The sequence below is a fragment of the Pleurodeles waltl genome, chromosome 2_1, assembly GCF_031143425.1.
Source record: "Pleurodeles waltl isolate 20211129_DDA chromosome 2_1, aPleWal1.hap1.20221129, whole genome shotgun sequence".
NCBI lineage: Eukaryota > Metazoa > Chordata > Amphibia > Caudata > Salamandridae > Pleurodeles > Pleurodeles waltl.
Genome location: NC_090438.1, coordinates 603162160 through 603186300, shown reverse-complemented (window position 1 = coordinate 603186300; position 24141 = coordinate 603162160). Strand labels below are relative to the sequence as shown.

The 24141-nt window shown below is 45.7% G+C and overlaps 1 protein-coding gene across 1 annotated transcript in view; it reads left to right on the top strand.

The window, feature by feature from the left end:
- MATCAP2 (microtubule associated tyrosine carboxypeptidase 2) overlaps positions 1 to 19146 on the top strand; it is a 196933-nt gene extending 177787 nt beyond the window's left edge. The window contains exon 7 of the mRNA XM_069215542.1: positions 18630 to 19146. Within this exon, the coding sequence (XP_069071643.1) occupies positions 18630 to 18791 (162 nt within the window). The 3' untranslated portion in view covers positions 18792 to 19146. The remainder of the gene's footprint in view (positions 1 to 18629) is intronic.
- Positions 19147 to 24141: the final 4995 nt, after the last annotated feature.

Here is a 24141-nt window from a genome sequence, read left to right as displayed (position 1 = left end):
GCTCTGTTTTTCTTTTATTCTACTTTATTTTTCCTATACTGGTCTATGGGCTCTTCCCAATTCAAGATGGTGTTCTTTCCTTTTCCTGTGATGTCACTTCCCTTTTCTCAGTATGTTAGTCAGTCAGTCTTGTTCCACCTTGCGTTGCAAACACTTCCTTCTGGTTGTGCTGTTCGCTCCTGTTCTTTGTTCCTGCTTTTTGCCTTGGGAGATTTTTCCCTGTTCTTTGTTCCTGCTTTTTGCCTTGGGAGATTTTGCCTATTTTTGTTTCCTGTTGTCAAGTCCTGTTTTTTCTTGTTTTTCTTCAGGAGTTCCTGTTTGAGGTTTTTCCCCAGTGTTGGGATTTTTTCCCTCTGGGACTCCTTCTGGAAGATACGGTCTGTTTTGGCGTAGCCTGTCAAGCGACACCGTGGCTACTAGAAGGGGTCGCCCTTATCTGGGAGTATCCAGAACCTGTAGAAGACTTGGTGTATTCGCCAACCCGGTATCCAGAGGTGAGAAGTCCAGCGCTGTACGTAACAAGTGCAGTTTTGGGCTTATCCTCCCGAGAAGCGAGTCCTGGATATTTAGGCTATGATACTGATGTTTCAGCCTTAATCCTGGATTTCAGTGAGAATGACTCTGATGCTGCTAGGTCTCATGGCCTCCTGCATCCTACTGGTGAATCATGCTAGATGGCATATGCAGGATGTGCAGTGGGAGCTGAAGTTCCAGTGTGTGCAGCATCAGGGAAATCTCTCTGACATGGTCCAGATCTCACAGGGAACTGCAAAAGACCTGCAGTGGTGGCTAATGAACCACGATTGGGGGAGAAGCAGACCCCTCCAGATTGTTCAGTGGTGACAGATATGTCACTCCTGGGATGGGGTGGCCGTCGGGAAGAGGTGGAGATTAGAGGACTCTGGTGTCTGGTGGAATCCGGACTCCACATCAACTTGCTGGAGCTCCGAGTGATCAGGCTAGCATTGAAAGCATTTCTTCCCTCTGTCAAGGGAAAGGTATTGCAGATATTCACACAACACAACTGCCATGTGTACTGCAACAAGCAGGGCGGGGCGGGGTTGTGGACCCTTTATCAAAAGGCTCTGCACCTCTGGACATGTCTCGAACAGCAGTGCATAACCCTGGTAGTTCAACACCTGGCAGGTTCTCTGAATGCTAGGGCAGACAAACTCAGCCGTTGATGCCTAGAGGATCACAAGTGGCGTCTCCATTGGGAGGTGGTGCAAGGTCTCTTTCAGAAGCGGGGAGAGCCTTGGTTGGATCTGTTTGCCTCTGAAGAGAACTCACAATGTCAGCATTTTTGTGCGTTGGAGTTTCCAAGGCAGCTATCGCTCAAAGTCGCTGTTCATCTCGACCTTAGGCCTCCAGTACACCTTTCCACCCATACCACTTCTACCCAGAGTTCTTAAGATCAATAATAATCAGGCCCAAGTAATCCTTGTGGCTCCGGACTGGGCATGGAGAGTCTTTTATCCTGAGTTTCTAAGAATGAGCATTGATCCTCTGAGCAGGCTGCCCTTAGGGAGCATCTTCTGTCTCAGCAGCAGAGGGGGGCTCTCCACCCCAACCTGTCAACTCTGCGCTTTCTTGTGTGGAGATTGAGCAGCAAACGTTGACAGTCTTTGACCTTCCTCCTGACATCTGTAATGTTATTCTGGCAGCCAGGCTCCCCTTACATGCCTGTTGATGGCAAAAGTTTGTATCATATTGTACAGAAAAGTCTATCAACCCACTTTCTGTGTCTCTCTCTCTGATATTTTTCTCTTCATGCCACCCTTGCCCAGCTGGGATGTTCTCTGGGTACTCTTAAGGGCTATCTCTTTATTCTGTCCACCTTCTTGCAGCTACCTGACCAACCCTGTTTACTTAAGTCCCCTATTGTAAATAGGTTTATCAAAGGGCTTATGCATATGTTTCCCCCTTCGCTCCTTATCATGCCTCACTGGTATCTTAATTTGTTTTTCACCTACCTTAAATGTGCTTCCTTCGAGCCGGAGCACATTTGACCCCTCTGGCTGCTCACCATCAAGACAGCCATTTTAGTGGCAGTAACATCTGCCCGGAGGGTGGGTGAGATGCAGGCTTTGTCTTTCAAGCCTCCCTATTTGACTGTTTTCATACAAAGTGGTGCTTCGCACTAGGGCCTCTTTTTTTACCAAAAGTGGTGACTCCATTCCATGTGAGACAGTCATCCTGCCCACTTTCCATGCTCCTCCATGTCCCTCAATAGAACAGGAGCGATTCCAAAGTCTGCACCCAAAAAAGGGCATTGTCGTGCCTCCTTGACCACACAAAAGGGTTCCGGGTAAATGACCAACTATATGTGATGCGGGGTATGTTGGAGCAACAAAAGGTTGGGCAGTACAGAAGTGATCCATTTCGTGCTAGATCATTCTCTGTGTTAAGATCAACTATGCCCGGCTAGAAATGGGCTTAAGGGCCCATTCCTCCAGAGGAACAGCTGTGACCACAGCATTAGCTCGTGTTGTCCCAGTCCTGAACATCTGCCAGACAGTAACGTGGGCATCCCTGCACACGTTTGCCAAGTACTACTGTCTGGACGTCAGGTCCACAGGGATAGGCACTTCACCCATTCGGTCCTGCAGGACATTTCAGTTTAGACAATTTGTCCACAGCCCACCGCTGGGGATGGTATTGCTTAGGTATCTATTCAAAGGTAAGGAATCTGCGGCTAGATGTCTCTATTGGATGAATATGTTACTTACCTCAGGTAACTCATTATCTGGTAGAGACAATATCTAGCTGCAGATTCCATACCGACCCACCCATTCCTCTCTGCTCTGCAGACAGATTTCTAGGGTTAGGGTTGAACCCTTTCAGGGCCCTACTTTGGACACACCAATGTCAGTGCACTTCATGCCTCCGCGCTCATGGCATGGAAAGTTGTGAAAAGTAACTGATGACTGCACACTGAGATGGCACCTAAATGAATGAATGAATGACCGAACCGCAATTTGTAAAGCGCAACATTAATCGATTACAGGCATCACAGTGCTAAAATGAGCATATCAGACAAAATACAGAAGAGGATAATTGGAAGATCTTTCAAAAACCCCTAAGAGAACATTTAAGGACCCTTCACTTATATAGGAAAGACATGACACTGGCCAGATTATTATTGGCCCTAAGTTCTGCCGGCAAGTAGTTCAACAACTGAGTAGCTGTAATCCTGCTCTCACCTTCTTGTATTTTGATATCTGCATCAAATATGGTATGGCGGAGTGGAGATTCCTCATAGGTCTACAGAAAGCAAACTTCCTTTGCAACAGAGTTGATCCTTTTCCATTTACAGCCCTGTGGACCATGCAGAGAGATTTGAAAACTATTTGTTTCTCCACCGGCAGCCAATGTAATGCTCTTAAGGCTGCTGATGCAGAGTCCATTCTTGATAAATTCAAGGCCAATTTAGCTGCCATTTTCTGTATCCTCAACAATCTATTCATCAGATATGTCGGCACTCCCAGCATCAGTGCATTGCAGTAGTCCAATTTACTCAAAATAGACCCTTGGATCATCAACTTGCATGCCATCTGGAGAAGCAGGGGGATGATTTTCCTCACATTCCTCAAAAGCCCAAAACAGGTTGCTGCAATTCTATTTATGGGCACCTCGAAAGTCAGATCATCATCCATGTAGATGCCTAAGTTATGCACCGCCCGAGAGGGCTGCAAATTATTAGTGGCTATCCATGGCCTAAAATTCTCTGGGAGTACTATAGGATGAGAGGAAGGGGTGCAGAGATAAAACTGTGTTTTACCTTCGTAAAATGTAAGAAGATTAGTTTTTGACCAACCAGCCATCTCTTTTATACAAAGCTGAAAATTCTCAATTGACTTGTAGTTGTTGTTCTCATAAGTTACCATCAATTGCGTATCATCAGCATAAATTCACAAAGGTGATCGCATAGGAACTAATTATCTTCAACAATGGATGAATGTAAATTACTGAATAAAATAGGGTTCAGCACTGAGCTTTGCAGTACTTCTTGTTCCACTTTCTTAAATTCAGAGTGGAACAGGGAAGGATGGAGACTGCTTGATATCTGTTTGCCTAAAAAGACTTGAACAATTGCAGACAGCTACCCGCAACTCCAATTTTTTCAAGTCTTTGCAAGATGATTTGATGATTGACAGCATCAAAGGCCGCAAAGAGATCTAATAAGATCAAAACTACCATTTGACACCTATCTAAAGCCAACCTCAATTCATTCAACATCCATATCAATGCTGATTGGGTACCATGGGCTGGGCAGAAGCCATTTTGTTCAGCCTCCAGGATATTATTGGGTTCTAAGAAATCTACTAGTTTCCTGCTCATATATTTTTCCTCTATCTCTGAAGAATAGGGAAGAAGAGATATAGGGCGGTAGTTACTCATATCACTCCGGTTCGCTAGTGTTTATTTTCAAAAGTGGTGTTGCCAGGGCTTTTTCCCATCTCTCTGGCACAAGACCAGTCTCTAAGGATTGGTTACAGATATCTAACAGACCTGGGAAGAGTTCCTCTTCCCTATCTTTCCAAATATGCGGAGGTATGGGGTCCAATAAGGAGCCTGATGCGATACCAGACCTCTAAATTCCTCCTCTTGCATTGGTTCTACTTTGTCAAAACTAGCTTTAGGTGGTCATTACAACCCTGGCGGACGGTGTTAAAGTGGCGGTAAGACCGCCAACAGGCCGGCGCTAAAAAAATTGCAATTACGACCGTCGCGGAAACCGCCAACAAAGACAGCCACTTTAACACTCCGACTGCCATGGCGGTACAAACAAACAGCACAGCGGTCACCGCCAACAGACAGGCGGGAGACAATGTAACGCCCACACTATTATGACAGGCCAATCCGCCACCTTTTACGGGGCGGATTCGCCGTGGATAAAAACACAGCGGAAACAGGAATTTCGAAGGGAAAACGCTCACCTCTACACCCCCCACGAGGAACGAGGACACCATGGACCCGGAACTCCAAATTCTCCCTGCGTTAGTCTTCCTGCTCCTCTACCAGGAGCACGAACGCCGGCGGCTAAGACCACGGTGAGTACTGCACCTACGACACAGGGGAGGCAAAAAACAGGGACACACACACGCAACACCCCCACCCACACCCTCACACACTACAACACACACACTAATACAGCATGATACATTAAAGTTACACCCCTGCAAGCCCCCCGGAAGAATGCAAAGACAAAAGGAAATGAGTGTAACCATTGTAATATATTAAAATCCAGTACTCAAACATATATATACACCATAAACAACTATATACACCAATAATACAAGTCCAGGTATTGCACCATTTATAGTCTGTGGACCACTGGGCAAAATGCATGGGCGAGGCCCACACTCGATACACGATCAAAACAGAGAGAACACTGCAGGGGCATCAGATAGAAATACAACAGGCACCTCAGGGGGAAGGGAGGGGGGGCACCTCAGCCGGATGAGTGCACAACGCCAGATCCACGAGGGGGCTCCATGCCCACTGGTCCATCCTGGGGAGTGCAAATCCACAGTCTCTCAAGTCTCTACAGTGGGTGGGTTGCCCACTGGTCCATCCTGGGGAGTGCAAAGCCACAGTCTCTCAAGTCTCTATAGTGGGTGGGTTGCCCACTGCCATATCCTGGGGAGTGCAAAGCCACAGTCTCACAAGTCTCTACAGTGGGTGGGTTGCCCACTGCCATATCCTGGGGAGTGCAAAGCCACAGTCTCACAAGTCTCTACAGTGGGTGGGTTGCCCACTGCCATATCCTAGGGAGTGCAAAGCCACAGTCTCACAAGTCTCTACAGTGGGTGGGTTGCCCACTGCCATATCCTGGGGAGTGCAAAGCCACAGTCTCTCAAGTGGATAACATTCTCCACTGGTTCTGGAGGGGGACTGGTGCCCAGAGTGCTTCATCCTGTGAAGGACAGAGGTAGTGAATGCATGTCTCCACTGGTTCTGGAGGGGGACTCACCCCGTGACGGACCCAGTTGTCAGTGGCCCTGCCGCTCGTGGGCTAGCGGTGCTTGAGGTGGCGGTGCCCTGTTCAGCGGTGCTTGAGTTGGCGGTGCCCTGTTCAGCGGTGCTTGAGTTGGCGGTGCCCTGTTCAGCGGTGCTTGAGTTGGCGGTGCCCTGTTCAGCGGTGCTTGAGTTGGCGGTGCCCTGTTCAGCGGGGCTTGAGTTGGCGGTGACCTGTTCAGCGGTGCTTGAGTTGGCGGTGCCCTGTTCAGCAGTGCTTGAGTTGGCAGTGCCCTGTTCAGCGGTGCTTGAGTTGGCGGTGCCCTGTTCAGCGGGGCTTGTGCTGGCGGTCCTTCATGGCCCAGCGGGGCTTGTGCTGGCAGTCCTTCATGGCCCAGTGGGGCTTGTGCTGGCGGTCCTTCATGGGCCAGCGGGGCTTGTGCTGGCGGTCCTTCATGGCCCAGCGGGGCTTGTGCTGGTGGTGGCCTCCTGGGCAGCTGGGCTGGAGCTGGTGGGGCCCTCCTGGGCAGCTGGGCTGGGGCTGGCGGGGCCCTCCCGGGCAGCTGGGCTGGGGCTGGCGGGGCCCTCATGGGCAACTGGGCTGGGGCTGGCGGGGCCGTCATGGGCATCGGGGATGATGGTGGTCTTCTCCGCCGTGCAGCTCTTCCCAATTTTGCCGGGTTTCTTGTGGCCCTTCCCCACCTTGGGAGGTGTAACAGCTGAGTCCATACTCCCACCGGGACCCCTGGGAGCGGCTTTGGTAGCTGGAGTCTTCCCCCTCTCCCGCAGGGCACTGGCCAACTTCTGATGCTTCACAGGGGGGGGACTGGCTGTGCTGTGGCTCCGTGCAACACTGGCTGTCCTGGTGGACGGTGCACTCCACATACCTGTGACAACAGGCACCACTGGTCCCGTAGATGTTGTGGCTGAGGTGCTTCTTTGGGACCTATGAGATGGACGGGGTGGGGGAGGTGTGGGAAAAAGGTCAAGGCTGGACAGGAAAAGTTTTTTGGACACGCTGGGACGGGTAGCTGGAGGGGGTTTGGGAGTGGAGGAAGAGGTGGTGGTTGTAGGAGGTGTACGTTTTGTGACTTTGGGTGCAGGTGCATGCGCTCCAGGCTGTCGTGAGGTGGATGGCTGTTGGGTGGGTGTGTGCGTGTGTTTGTGTATCTTGGGAGGGGCGTCACAGACACACTGGGAGAGGATACAGGGGACGTGTGAATGGTAGTGGGGGTGGTGACTGCACGTGAGCAGGGTGTGCTGGTGGGTGTGCTGGTGAGGGATGTAGTGGCTGTAGAGGTAGTGCATGCAGGTGTGAGTGTAGACGAGACTGGGAGGGAGGAGGGGGACGACGAGGAGGGGGACACAGTGGAGGCAGTGGATGTTGGTGTGTCTGCATGTGTGTGTCGCTTGCGTGAGTTCCTGTGGGATGTGTGGTGCTTATGTTTGCCTGAGCTTCCCTTGTGTGGTGAGGTGTGTGCAGGCTGGTCTGATGGTGTGCTTGGGATAGGCAGAGGTACAGGGGATTGGGTCTGGGTGGAGGAAGTTGGAGGGAGGAGGCTAGAGACGGGGACAATGATGCCCCAGGGAACTGAACTAAGCCACTTGACAGCATGAAGGGGTACTGCTCAAGCACAAATCTTACAGAGCCAGTCTGATGCCTGGGAAATTCAAAGGTAAGGAATCTGCGGCTAGACATTGTCTCTACCAGATAATGCATTACTAAAGGTAAGTAACTTGTAACACTGGGTAATGCACCCGACTCATAAATATGCAGCGACACAAGACAAAACAGCGTTTGAAAAATTCTGGCCATACTATTGACACAGAGATGACTTATATCTTACATATACCCAACAATGAGGGACAGTACTTCTCACATTAGTGGGCTTACCAGAATAAATGGAACAGACTACTACACAAAACAATCACAGATAAGGAACTGGGCAGGTTGTGGTCAGATCTACCGAAGTGCCCAATCACCACTAAAACTAAAGAGATGCACTACTCATTTCTCTATAATTGGCACTTTTACGCTTCAAAAATCCGCAAAATGTTTGTAAGATCTGGCCCAATGTGCTGGAGAAAGTGTGGTCAAAGGGGCACTTTTGAACATATCTTGTGGCAATGCCTACATATCCCATCTTTCAGGAATGAAGTATCGAAAGCCTTGCAGGATATCAATGGCTTCCTATTACCATCCACACCAGCCCTATTGTTACTGGGGCTGATACCTCCAGAGCTTAAATATTTAATGCTTAATGACAAAACAATAATTTTGAGCTATCTAGGAGCAGCAAAATTAGCCATGTCATTATGACAGAAGGATCCAGCTACTTCATCGATTTGTCAATGAAATGGTAGGCTCTGGGATATAGTGGTGATATAACACCTAATTAGCAACATTAACAAGGAGCATTTTGCATTTGAGATCTGCTAGGTTCCAATGGTAGACTATCTCTTGAAGAGCCTTCCCAACACGGTATACCCATCATGGCTGAGAGCTTTGAACATTTTCAACAGACTGTCCAAGGAAACGGACAGAACCGACTGTATTTGCACTCATCCCACATGCTCTGGAATAAGTTGACACTTGTGGCTAACATCTTCACTATTTCGGAGGATGAAGGTTTGAGGGCGCAGCGCTGGAGGTTTAGTTTTTCCCCTTGTATCTTCCCCTCTTTTTTGTGTATCTGTTATATAAAACATGGAAAGTGTTCTCACGGTGGTATTTGTGAGCACATACTGTGTATCATCACTAGCTGATTGTATACGTACTGCTGTGGATGACAATAAAATCTAGTTATAAAAAAGCACAGATGCTTTTCTTGAACTCATTTAAAGTTAAGCCTATTTCACCTTCTTTCATTGTAAATAGGTTGAGAAAGCATATTTTAGGCAAAAGTGTTGCAGTATAGATTTGAAAGAGGGTTTATTTTTGGAATAGTGATAATTCCTGAGGAAAAATGTGGCAATTGATAGACTTTGGAAGGTGCCCCATGGCATGAACATTTTTGTTTTTTATAAATATGTTAATGTTTATAAATAAGTATGTTGTTTAAGTGTTCTAGGCTCTGCACTCCCAACGAGAAACTATTTTAACATTTATGACTATGAGTCAGAACCAGGAATACAAGTAAGTAACTATTTCTTCTCCCTTTAATGTTCCTCTCACACCAATGGACATTACTTGCAGCCTATGGAAGGAAGTATTGATGGGGCATAATCAGACATGCATGACTGACTCTTACCCATAACTACTAGTCTTTCCATGGCCTTTAGTTCTCTGAGCCACAGGGGTGAGTTTCCAATAAAGCAATTAAGCCATTCTTCCTTTCAAGATTGTTAAATTAGCAACTATAGGTCCCTGACTTTGGAATGATCTGCATCCTTCACTTCAATATATCCCCATCATGTAGGTATTGACAAGTCATTTAAAAGTTACATGAAATTTTTTAATAGAAGTGTGGTTTGTGTTGGTCAGAGATGGTCATATCTTATCATGCATTCCTGCAATCCTAGTGCTAGGACACTCTTGGGCGATTGCATGCAACACATGTAACCTCACACATCACTCATATCTGCTTCCCTCCCCACCAGCAGGGTACTAGCCTGAACAAAGGGAACATTTGGACAGCTACCCATTGCATCAAGCTGGTCATCTAAGAACAGCCAGGCCACACTCTACAAATAGTGCTTTCAGACTGAAAATATTTCTCTGCTTGTTTTGAGAGACCTGTATCACAACGCCCAGACAGAGGGGCTGGAAGGGGGTTCATCCAAAAGAGACTGACTCATAAAGTCCTAGCAGCGCTGAGCAACAACAGGGTTTTATTGCTGTGGGATTCTTGAACCCCCCCCCCCCCCCTTGTCTTGCTCTGGAACTCTTGTCTGCCTTGGCAGAATGGCAAGACCTTGATTGGGGAAGATATGTTCTACAGTTTGAAGATGATCATTGTAAGCAACTGTGCAAGCTGTATGTAAAAATATTGGAACTCATTCAATAAAACAATATCCCCCAAATCAGTGCTTCGGTAGTTGAGCACAGGTCCTGAAAGGAGAGTTTTTTTTGGGGATGAGTAACAGATTGTATACTTTCTCTGAAACTCTCACCTTAACAAAATTCTTCTCTCTACTACCCCATCTTCTTCTCGCTTTCTGTCCACCTGCCTTTCACTCACCCCCTAATTATGTTTGGTAGGTGATGGAATTCAGAATGCAAGACACATACAAAGAAGACGTAATAAGGAGAAAATAAGTATTAAGTAAGAAATCCAGTATTGGATCTTTCATAGATTTACATGCTTGAATCATTCCCTCTAACCAATCAGGCAACAGCACCCTTTAGAGCCCTGCCCACAGAGGCTTCAATCACTCAGATTTTCTCTGCTCAGTTTCCTCTTCAAAACAGCTGTTTTCAAAGATTTTCTCAGGTCAGACTTGAATTTTATATACTTTGACCTAACAACTTCTACCATGTCAGAATACCCACAAAAGGGTCTTTTTAAGCCACTTAAAACCTGTGGCAAGAAGAGATTATACTCAGAGGACCCTCCCAAAGAGTGTATTTACTGTCTCTATCCAGAGCATAAAGCCCTAAAGGACAGGGATGGAAGGCTACTCTTGTGGTTACAGAGACTAAAATCAAAAGGACAACCTCTTTCTGAGGAGGAGAGTGATGACTCTTCACAAACTGTTAAGTCCCACAAGAGAGACAGATCCAAAGAGGAGGAGTCTTCAGAACATACTAGGAAGGCCCTTAAAAAAATCTCACCATCTAGAGACTAAAACATCTGAGGAAATTCTTCACAGAAAGTCAAAAGGCTCCTCAAAAGTCTCTTCAGAGCCCTTAACACCAGCAGTAAAGGAAGTTTCTCTTAAGAAATCATCAAGGTAAGTTCCTTTATCCAAAGAAATTATTGCTGTGAAAAAAATTAAAAATGACCTCACCGTAGCCGACAGTGTCGTCGACGACATCTAACACCATGACGTCGACGTTTACCACTGCAGCATCACCAATGATCAATTCTTCATCTCCGCTAACATCAACGGCCATCGTCTCCTACACAGTAAACCCGATGACGACAAAACACCTTCATCAACTGACTCACCGGTGAGCAAACAAAGAACCTCGTTGTTGAAGGTCCCATTGACGAAGGCCCTGTAGAAGAAGACACCTCCGATGAAGATACCGCCGATGACGGCACCGCTGACGACAGCACCACCGATGAAGACACCGTTGATCAAGGCACCGCTGATAAAGGCACCATCGACGAAGACACCGTCGACAAAAGCACCTTCGACAACACCACTGCCGATGAGAGTACCATCAAGTGTCTCACCATAGACGACGATTTATTAAATTATGACTGACAAAGTAAAAGAGGCATCGTTGAAGGAAAATCAACTGAATTACCATTGATGGAAACACTAGAAACACCTCTCACACTCAAGCATCTCATTCATTGAAGTACCTACAGAGGAGGCTTTGCTTCCAGAACACACATCTCTGAGCAGAATTACTCCACTTCAGCTGGCTCATCTACTAGATGAGGACTCAGAGGATGAAGGGCCTTTCGGAGTGGCTCACAGCCCTTTGGACTTGCAAGAGGAGGACGAACATTTTTACCAAGATGATTCATGTTTAAGTGAACACATACTGGAGCAATATACATGACTTCTTTGTCAACGCTACTTTTAGCGAATTTACCAGCAGATGGCCCTGACACCTCAGAAGGTGATCAAGAGGAATGTGAAATAAGAGATCAAGCATCAATAACATCAACTGGGTGGGAAGATCACATCACACAACCACCATCTCCACCTCTACAACCTCCTGTAGACTCACCACCATACGATATAGGTGGTTTCATATTATAATAGAACATGCAGCGAAGAGATTTCAATTACCCTTAACCTCCAAACATCTAATACGGCCTCAATGAGCCAATGAAGGAATCGGTGAAGGTAATACCTATAATAGATTTCATCTGGCAGGAGAGTATCTGCACTATGAAAAATCCAGCTACAATACCAGTAGTCATGCCCAGACTGGATAAAAAGTATAAAGTGCCAGATGACCTTCCAGCATGCCTAGTGGGTCATCCCAAAACAGACTCCATTATCTGTCAAGCGGCTCAAAGGCGCACAAAGAACCCCTCTGCACCTATAACTACTTCACCAGATAGAGAAGGATGCCACCTTGATTCCATTGGGAAATGTTCTCAAGTATGGCAGGATTCACAGTATGTGTAGCTAATTCTCTGGCCAGTCAAGCAAGATACGACAGGCAGATGTGGTCAGCCATATCTCAATTTATTGACCTTCTCCCTGACAATTCTAAAGAAGAAGCAAGAAAGATTCTCCAGGAGGGAGAATGAGCCTTGATAAGAGACTGCCCCATTGATATTTCATAGATGGGTTTCCGACAGCTGGCTGGGACAGCAGTACTCCAAAGGCGAGCCTGGTTAAAAGCTGGTCTTTTAGACCAAAGATTCAAAACTAAATTTTAGTCATGCCTTACGATGGTGAATCATTGTTTGGAAAACACATTGACTATGCCCCTCAAGCCATCAAAACAGATACTGATACCGCCAGATCTTTGGGAATTCTGAAAACTAAGAGGCAGCTCTTTTGTGGAGCCGGGGGCAGGAGCACTTTTTCCTATCGAGGAACATTTCACCCCTGTATATAACACTATCAACCCTATCAGAGGCAATATCAAACCCAGTACACCCAGCAATACAGACACCCGCCCTCATCAACCTACAAATAACCAACAAGAGAGAAGCAGCCAACCAGAGGGATAGACACTACAAGGAAACAATGATCTTGCACCGTTCTTCTAGGAGATCGTATTTCTCAACTTCTACATCAATGGTCCTGCATAACAATGGGTAAATGGGTTCTCGAGGTCATAGCCAGGGTGCATACCCTCGAATTTGTCAACAAACCACCGAAAGTCCCGCCCAGAGGTCCACTCCCTCCACCTCTCAAGCAAATACTTATAGAGGTTTCTCTCATGATAAGAAGGGGGCAATAGAAAGGGTTCCGAAGTTGCAGATAGAAATGGGATTCTTCTCCTGTTTCTTTCTGATCAAGAAAAAATCAGGAAACTGGTGTTCGATCTTGAATCTACAGCAACTAAACAAGTAGGTATAGAAGCAATTATTTCATATGATCACCTTACAAGATCTCTTACAACTTCTAAACTACGGGGACCACATGACAGCTCTCAACCTCCAAGACACATATTTCCAAATCCCCACTCATCCCAATCATTGAGAGTATTTATGATTCCAGGTAGCCAGTGCCCACTTCCAGTTCAAGGTACTTCCCTTTGGATTGAAATCCGCTCCGCAAATATTCACCAAATGCCTTGCACCGGTGGCAGCCCACCTAAGACAAAGAGGAGTCCAGGTATTCCCTTACTTGGACGACTGGTTTATCATGGCCCCAACAACTCTTAAAGCCTTGGTGCATAACAAACTATGGGGGTGATTCCAAGCGGGAACCGCCAGAAGACCGTACCGCGGTCAGAAGACCGTACCGCGGTCAAAAGACAGCGGCGGTCATTCTGGGTTTCCCACTGGGCTGGCGGGCGACCGCCAAAAGGCCGCCCGCCAGCCCAGTGGGAAACACCCTTCCACGAGGAAGCCGGCTCCGAATGGAGCCGGCGGAGTGGAAGGGGTGCGACGGGTGCAGTAGCACCCGTCGCGAATTTCAGTGTCTGCTAAGCAGACACTGAAATTCAAAGTGGGGCCCCCAGGGGCCCCACGACACCCCTCACCGCCATCCTGTTCCTGGCGGTCGAAACCGGCGGTGGCGGTGAGCTGCGCCGCCATGGGGGATTCCTCAGGGCAGCGGAAAACCGGCGGGACACCGCCGGTTTTCCGTTTCTGACCGCGGCCATACCGCTGCGGTCAGAATGCCCTTAGGAGCACCGCCAGCCTGTTGGCGGTGCTCCCGCCGACCCCGGCCCTGGCGGTCAAGGACCGCCAGGGTCAGAATCACCCCCTATGTCTCAGACTGTTCAAGAAACTAGTGGGCATATTTATGAGGCCCCTAGCGCCACCTTGCGCCACATTTGTATAATTGTTCAAGTTGGCATTTCCCACTCGCCATATTTACAAAGTGGTGCAGTGCAAGCTTTTTGATGCTTTGTAAACCCTTGCGCCACATTATGCCTTTGCCCATCCTAATGTATGCAACGGAGCATTCCTCTGTTAGGAGGCCCAGAAAAATAGTGCAGTGAAATTGAATAGATTTCACTGCGCCATTTTTTGCGTCATTATTAGCACCTGCCTAAGGCAGGCGTTAAGAAGAAGCTTCCATTGAAAACAATTGGCATCCCCACACATTGCTGCATTGGTGCCTTCATTTATGGTGCTAATCCAGCAAAGTGCCACATTAGCAGCATAAATTATAATGCTAAAGTGGACACAACCGCCATGGTGTGCAGTATTGTAAATACAGCGCACACATGGTGTGGGTAGTGGGGGCACAATGGGGTGCTATAAAAGTGGTGCATCATGATGCACCAATTTTCCATAAATATGCCCGTAGGTGTCACACCAAACATTCAAATGTTGTCTCTCATTTTGAAGACAAAACTAATCTTCCTGGGTGCAGTTCTAGACACCAACACGGGCAAGGCCTTTGTCTCTCTGCAAAGACAAAAGAAGATCCAGAAAATGGCTCAAAAACTCACCAGAAGTTCAGTTCAGATGTACCGCTCCCAGGAATACCGTCTTCCTGCATTTCTCTAATTCCAAACTTCAGGCTTCACTTGCGTCCTTTGCAAGAGGAATTAGACAAGCAGTGTACACAACACAGGGATCCTTTGACAATACAATCCAAATCACCCAGCAATGGTTTCTTCCATGCAATGGTGGGCTTAGAACCAGAACATTTCAAAAGGTGTAATGTTGTTGCCATGAGTGGCAGATTTTGTGATTACAACAGTTTTGTCTCTACTGGGATGCGGGGCCCACCTTCAGGATCCATCAATCAGCAAAAAACGGTTCCCATCTGAAAGGAAAATACGCATCAATCTTCTTGAACAAAAGGCCATAACTCTAACACTCTACTTCCTCCTTCCCAGAATTGCAGGCTTATCCATACGTATCAAAACAGACAACACCACCAGCATGCACTATGTAAAAAAACAGGGAGGAACTGTCACACTAGGCACAAGAAATATGGAAGTGGGCCATAAACAAAATGAAAACACTCAGAGCAGAACATTTGCCAGGGGCTTCAAATGTGCTAGCAGACACATTAAGCAGATTGACTTCAACTTGCCACAAGTTGGTGTTAGACCATCAACTGCTACAAACCATCTTCAGTCAATGGGGCACTCCACCACTTGACCTATTTGCAACCAGCAAGAACTCCAAATGCCAGTATTATGCCATCTGGCATCACCAGAAAGGATCGTGGGGAATGCATTTTTGATAAGATGGTCGAAAATATTTGCTTAAGCTTTTCCCCCAATACCTTTAATTCGTCAGATAATAAGGAAAATGAAGAGAGAACCATGCAAGATCATCCTAATTGCTCCCAGATGGCTCAGACAGCTCTGGTACACTGAACTACTCCTGCTTTCGGATTAATCCCACATACAACTACCACTCATCCAACAAGTTAACAATGAACAGGGGCCAGATCCTATACCCCAATCCAATGTCTCTGCATTTATCTGCCTGGCTCCTGAATTCTATGGATTCGAAAACCTAACTATTTCTACTGACTGTAGAGAAATTCTGGCTAAGGCACGAGCAGACTTCACCAACAAGACGTATAAATTGAAGTGGAAATGGTTTTGTATGTGGTGAATGCAACACAGTTTACACCCATTATCTTCTATGCCTGAGCAAGTTTTACCATTCTGCTACACCTAGCATAATCTGATCTCGCACATTCATCCACAAAGGTACATCTAGCAGCAATATCCAGTTTTAGGACAGCGGAGAAATCCTCCTCTCTATGGTCATCAAGGATCATCAAGCAATTCATAAAAGGACTATTGAGGGTCTTCCTTCCTGTGAGGAAACCTCCTCCTGCTTGGAAATTCAACATTGTATTAAGCCAGTTAATGAGAGGCCCATTCAAACCAGCCTACAAGGCAGACTTAAAATATCTTACTTGGAAAATAGCATTATTACTAGCGATCAGATAGACTAGAAGAGTTGGGGACGATACAAGCATTTACCATAAAAGAGCCTTTTCATGCAGTTCAAGAAAAACAGTGTTCGCCTTCGCACTAATCCTAAATTTATACCTAAAATACCTTTGGACTTTCATCTTATTGAGCCCATTGTTTAAACAAATTTTATCCAAATCGAGAAAGAATGTCAGAACAGGCTTTGCACAGCCTAGGTATTAAAAGATGCATCAAATTCTATTTACATAGAACACAACAATTTCGCAAGTCAGGCCCGCTATGTGTAACATTTGGTAATTTGAGAAAAAAAATTCCAGCCTCCAAAGCCCCGATTGGACAGAAGAGTGCAGAAGCCATCCAGTTCTGCCATGTAAAGGAAGGAAAATCCTTGGTGTACAGAGCCAAGGCCCCCTCTACAAGAGCTGTGTATACATCCACGGCCCTGTTTGGTGGTGTGTCCATTCAGCAGATCTGAAGAACGGCTACTTGGTCCAGCAGGCACACTTTCACCCAGCATTACTGCCTTGAAGAAGCTGACAAGTCAGTTGCTGCGGTGGGACAAGCTGCTTTACGCCATTTATTCCAATAAGGTGAGCCAAATTTTAATCTGTTGTTTCCCACCATCTGCTAAATTCAGATATCACTATATGCATATTTGCAAACTACTGGCTATTTTGATTCAAGCATTTGAATCTATGAAAGATCCAGTACTGGAGAAGAAAATACGTTACTTACCTGTAACTATAGTTCTCCAGTATTGATATCTTTCATAGATTCACATGCAACCCACCCTCCTCCCTAAAGAGGCTCCCCTTATTGCTCTTCCTTCTTTTCACCATTTTGCTGAAAAATCTGAGATATTGAAGCCTCTGTTGTGAGGCTGCTAAAGGGTGCTGTCGCCTATACTAATTTACTCTGCTTACTATAATACCGTGGGGCTTCCACTTTGATGACAGAGAATGATTCAACAATGGGAATCTATGAAAGATACCAATAGTGGAGATCTACAGTTACAGGTGAGTAACTTATTTTCTTCTCCTTGTTGTGCCTTCCCTGAGAAGGCGTGTCGTTTTGGGGCATTCCCAGGTCTGCCACTTCTGGTAAATCTGGGAATGTATCAAAACCATGAGAGTTGTGTGAAAACACTCCAGGGCAGAATAAGGCAAAGCAGCAATTTGTGCTGTGTTGCCTTCCTCTAGATTTATATTGCCATTCAGGGCCACTCAAAGTGGCCTTGCACGGCTTCATATATTACATTTAAGGTTTTTTTTGCATTGCGTGATACATACGCGATGCAACCCAACTCATAATTATAGGCTCCTTAGTTCAGGTTCATTGATTTGAAATTGACAAACCTAGTAATTGAGGTGGGTGTGTTCAGATAAGTGAAAGGCAGTAGTTCAAAGATGCTGGTGATCTTGGAGATTATTGACTCAAAGAAGATCAATAACTTAATAAAGGTTTAGAATGCATATTGATACACCGTTTAAAGCACCCAGTGAAGAAAATGGTTACCTGTATTACAAATTGTTTCAAATGATTATTGTTAAACATTTAAACTATAGCAGTTTAAGCATCTAAACTAAAGTTTCCATCCTTTATACAAACCTTTCCTCTCTTCATTATGGGCCATATTTACAAGGTCCATGGCGCAGAGCGGTGCAGCAAGTGACTTGGCAGAAATGTGCTGTATTTACAAGATATGGCGCATTTCTGTCCTCTCCCCCTGCACTGGTGCCCAAATTGCAGCCATGCGCCAACATGTGCCTGTGTTGTGGGGATGGTTGTTTATGTGACGGAAGGGACACCTTCCTGCACAAAAACAACCAATGGAGGCAATTTCCTCCTTTTATGTGTGCTGCAAAATGCAGCACACATAAAAAGAGGGAAAAAAGGGGAGACATAAAGACATGTCTCCCCGTTGCATCACTCTTACGCCACCCCTGGGGTGGCGTGGGCTTTTGATGCATTCCCAGGTTTACAAAACCTTCTAAATCTGGGAATGTGTCAGAATCCCTGGATGTTGCGTGGGAACACCAACGCAACACCCATGGAAACATCTCCTTCACGCAAAGTAAGTCAACGCAGCGACTTGCGCTGCATTGCCTTACTTCATATCTACAAGGCCATGAAAGCCATGCAAAGTGACTTTGTGTGGCCTTTTAGAGATGGGTCAGCAGCCTGCGCCACAGGTGTGTCACAAAAAAGCCCGCACCAGCGGCTTTAGCCGCTTGCAACTTGTAAATATCGGCCTGTGTTTCTTTTTTCTGCACTGAGTATTGTATAATAAATGTGATTTTACCTGTGAATTCAAGATCACCTGGGCATTATTTTTTTGTTTCTAGTGTATTTTCTATTTCATTGTCGGTGAGGGTCCTCTGGTCCCTTAAAAATATGTCATTCAACTTCAGCATCTACAGACTGAATAAACAGGAGCTTTTCGTTGGCACAGCACCAACTAAGACTAGACCAAATCCAGTCACAACTTGTGTCTTCCTTGCAGGTTTCCTTTGAGGACGTGGATCGCCTGAAACAATACGGGGTGGTGCAGAATGCGAGGATACCCCATTTCTTGCAAGACAGATCCCGTTACATGCAGTATTTGGAGAAGATCATGGAGGTTAATGACCTGACCGATTCTGAGCTCCAGGAGATTGTCTTCTGAGTTTAAACTTAAAGCTGCGGCTGTTCACACACACCTGCAAGAGATTGGACTTCAACAGAGGCTGAAAAAAGCACCAGTATTAAATCATCTCAGCTCGGTCCATTTATATTCTCTAGCACAACCTAAAGTATTTAAAGCGTGTAATTGCATTCGATTAAACAATGCAAATGGTTAAGCTCTGTTCCTGCAGAAGATGCTCCAAAAAACGTCTCTATCCTGTTCTCCCCGGGTTTTTCCATTTTATAATTACATATACATTGATATGGTATGTTATAATGTTTTGTGTTTTCTGTATTATTTATGAAATGTAAATGGAATTTTAACTGGGATTAAAATCAAAATGTGCATTGTTTCTATAGGCTTTCTCTTGTGGGATTTGTTTCTAGACCTTTTCAGAGATAATTAGCATTAATGGCTGCACTTAGCTGTGTAGACGTGTAGCTTAGTAGAGGAAGTTGTACAATACAGACCCTTTCATATTTACATACTATATATACATATATATAATATATGTATATATACTATATATATATATATTTATACATATGCACTCATACACACACACACATATAATATATATATATATATATATATATATATATATCACAAACACACATATACAAACACACACACAGAAATATGTGTATATATATTTATATATGTATGTATATATATATATATATATGTATATATGTATATATTTATATATATAAATGTATATATGTATGTATATATGTAAATATGTATAAATGTACATATATATATATATATATATATATATATATATATATATATATATATATATATGTTCGATGGCATGTGTAGCTGCAGATACACATGCTGTGCACATCCCGCCATCTAGTGTTGGGCTCGAAGTGTTACAAGTTGTTTTTCTTCGAAGAAGTCTTTTTCGAGTCACGAGATCGAGGGACTCCTCCCCTTTCGGCTCCATTGCGCATGGGCGTCGACTCCATCTTAGATTGTTTTCTTTCCGCCATCGGGTTCAGACGTGTTCCTTTTCGCTCCGTGTCTCGGTTCGGAAAGTTAGTTAAAATCTCGGAAAATTCGACGGTATTGTTTGCGTTCGGTATCGGGCTAGTTACAACAGATCGACACCGATTTCGGAAGAGCTCCGGTGGCCCTTCGGGGTTTTCGATTGCCCGGCGGGGCCTGGTCGGCCCGACCACGTGCGTCTTCAAGGCTAATGGAACGGACCCCATTCCGCTTTTGCCCCGAATGTCACAACAATTATCCTTATACAGATCAGCATCTGGTCTGTAATTTGTGTTTGTCTCCAGAACACAAAGAGGATACTTGTGAGGCCTGTCGAGCGTTTCGGTCGAGGAAGACGTTAAGAGACCAAAGAGCAAGAAGACTACAAATGGAAGAGGAAGAAACCTTCTCCATCGCGGATTCGGACTCGGACGAGGTCGATCCCGAACAGACGCCGAAAACCGTGAGTAAGACGTCACAACACAAAACTCACTGAAAAACCGCAAAAGCCCAGGGGACGTCACCGCCAGCAGGCCATGGCTTAACCCGAAAAATAGGTGACCGACCATCGGCACCGAAAAAAGGCACGCATGTGTCGAAGTCATCCGACTCTGGTCGAGATACCGGCACAGAGCAGACTCGACCCCGAGACACCGGGTCAGAGCAATCTCGACACCGAGAGGGCAGCACCGAAATGAGTCGGCATTGAGAGATTAGTACGCCGAAAATGAAAAAAGTGTCTTCGGAGCCGAAAAAGGGTACCAAAAAAGTTTCCATACCGAAACATCCGGCCTCAGAACCGAAATCGTGTTCCTACACCGAGGAACAGGGCCTGTCCTCACAGATGCAAGGACACAGATTCGGACAGGAACTAGAGGCAGTGGAGCCAGATTACACTGAAAGAAGGCTCCAAATTCAAAAGGACACAGGGAAGATCAGTACTCTCCCTCCAATACGAATGAAAAGAAAACTTGCCTTCCAAGAGAAAGACAAGCAGCCACAGGCAAAGGTGGGAAGACAAGTGACTCCGCCACCATCTCCACAACGCTCACCACAACTATCACCAGTCGCCACTCCACCAATGATGCAGTCCCCGACTCACACAGGGATGAGTCAGGATGATCCCGACGCATGGGATCTTTATGATGCGCCTGTACCTGATAACAGTCCTGACTGTTATCCAGCAAGAACGTCACCACCTGAGTACAGCACTGCCTACACACAGGTGGTGTCAAGAGCAGCTGCGTTTCATAATGTCACTCTGCACGCAGAACCAATAGAGGATGACTTTCTCTTTAATACACTGTCGTCTACACATAGCCAGTACCAGAGTCTCCCTATGTTACCAGGAATGCTCAAACACTCCAAACAAGTGTTTCAGGAGCCTGTGAAGGGCAGGGCCATAACTCCAAGGGTGGAGAAAAAATACAAAGCGCCACCAACAGACCCTGTGTACATCACGCAGCAATTAACACCAGACTCAGTGGTAGTAGGGGCAGCTCGTAAAAGGGCGAACTCACACACCTCAGGAGATGCCCCACCTCCAGACAAAGAAAGTCGCAAGTTTGACGCTGCGGGGAAAAGGGTTGTGGCACAGGCAGCCAACCAATGGCGCATTGCCAACTCACAGGCATTGCTGGCGAGATATGATAGGGCTCATTGGGACGAAATGCAACATTTCATAGAACACCTGCCCAAAGAGTTCCAAAAAAGAGCACAACAAGTGGTGGAGGAAGGCCAGAGTATCACGAACAATCAGATACGTTCAGCAATGGATGCAGCCGACACAGCTGCTAGGACTGTAAATACAGCAGTGACCATACGGAGGTACGCATGGCTAAGAACCTCAGGATTCAAGCCGGAAATACAACAAGCAGTCCTGAATATGCCCTTTAACGGACAGCAGTTGTTTGGGCCGGAGGTGGACACTGCCATAGAAAAACTTAAAAAGGACACAGATACGGCCAAAGCCATGGGCGCACTCTACTCCCCACAGAGCAGAGGCACATTTCGGAAAACACATTTTCAAGGGGGGTTTCGGGGACAGAGCACAGAACCCTCACCCTCACAAACAAGACCCACTTATCAAAGTCAATATCAGCGGGGAAGTTTTAGGGGACAATACAGAGGAGGACAGTTCTCAAAGAGTAGAGGGAAGTTCCAGAGCCCCAAAACTCCACAAAATAAACTGTGACTTCAACGTCACAAATCCCCAACACATGACACCAGTGGGGGGGAGGCTAACCAATTTCTACAACAACTGGGAAGAAATAACAACAGACACGTGGGTCCTAGCCATTATCCAGCATGGTTATTGCATAGAATTTCTTCAATTCCCTCCAAATGTCCCACTGAAAACACACAACATGTCCAAACAACACATGGATCTCTTACAACTGGAGGTCCAAGCGTTGTTGCAAAAAGAGGCAATAGAGCTAGTACCAATTCATCAGAAAGGAACAGGAGTTCACTCCCTGTACTTTCTCATACCCAAAAAAGACAAGACTCTAAGACCTATACTAGATCTCAGAACATTAAACATATACATCAAATCAGATCACTTTCACATGGTGACACTGCAAGACGTGATCCCATTGCTCAAACAACAAGACTACATGACAACACTAGGCCTCAAGGATGCGTATTTCCATATACCTATACATCCTTCCCACAGAAAGTACTTAAGGTTTGTAATCCAAGGGGTACATTACCAGTTCAAAGTGTTGCCATTCGGGATAACAACAGCGCCAAGAGTTTTTACAAAATGCCTGGCAGTGGTGGCAGCTCATATCAGAAGGCAGCAAATACATGTGTTCCCGTACCTAGACGATTGGTTAATCAAAACCAATACGCAAGAACGGTGTTCACAACACACAAAGTATGTTATAGAAACCCTTCACAAGCTAGGTTTCTCACTCAACTACAACAAATCACACCTGCAGCCGTGTCAGATACAACAATACTTAGGAGCAACAATCAACACAACAGAAGGGATTGCCACTCCAAGCCCACAAAGGGTACAGGCATTTCAGAACGTACTACAAGCCATGCACCTAAATCAAAATGTACAGGTAAAATTAGTGATGAAACTACTAGGCATGATGTCCTCATGCATAGCCATTGTCCCAAACGCAAGATTGCAAATGCGGCCCTTACAACAGTGCCTAGCATCACAATGGTCACAAGCACAGGGTCAACTTCAAGATCTAGAGTTGATAGACCGCCAAACATACACCTCGTTTCAATGATAGAACACTACAAATTTAAACAAAGGGCGGCCTTTTCAAGACCCAGTGCCTCAATACGTAATCACAACGGATGCCTCCATGATAGGGTGGGGAGCACACCTCAACCAACACAGCATCCAAGGACAATGGGACACTCAGCAGAGACAGTTTCACATAAATCACTTAGAACTCCTAGCAGTATTTCTAGCGCTGAAAGCATTTCAACCTCTAATAACCCACAAACACATTCTTGTCAAAACAGACAACATGACAACGATGTATTATCTGAACAAACAGGGAGGAACAAACACGACACAGTTGTGTCTCTTGGCACAGAAAATATGGCATTGGGCGATTCACAACCACATTCGTCTAATAGCGCAGTTCATACCTGGAATTCAAAACCAGTTAGCAGACAATCTCTCTCGGGATCATCACAGATCCACGAATGGGAAATTCATCCCCAAATACTAAAGACTTACTTCCAAAGGTGGGGAACACCGCAAATAGACCTATTTGCAACAAAAGGAAACGCAAAATGCCAAAACTTCGCATCCAGGTACCCACAGGCTCACTCTCAGGGCAATGCGTTATGGATGAATTGGTCAGGGATATTTGCATACGCTTTTCCCCCTCTCCCACTCCTTCCATATCTAGTAAACAAATTGAGTCAAAACAAACTCAAATTCATACTAATAGCACCAACTTGGGCACGACAACCTTGGTACACAACACTACTAGACCTCTCAGTAGTGCCCCATATCAAACTACCAAACAGACCAGATCTGTTAACTCAACACAAACAACAGATCAGACACCCAAATCCAGCATAGCTGAATCTAGCAATTTGGCTCCTGAAGTCTTAGAATTCGGGCATCTAGACCTTACACAAGAATGTATGGAGGTCATAAACCAAGCTAGAAAACCATCCACAAGACATTGCTATGCAAATAAGTGGAAAATATTTGTTTATTACTGCCATAATAATCACATTCAACCATTACACGCATCTGCTAAAGACATTGTAAGTTACCTACTACACTTACAAAAGTCAAAGTTAGCTTTTTCATCCATAAAAATACATCTCACCGCAATTTCAGCTTATCTGCAAATTACGCACTTAACTTCAT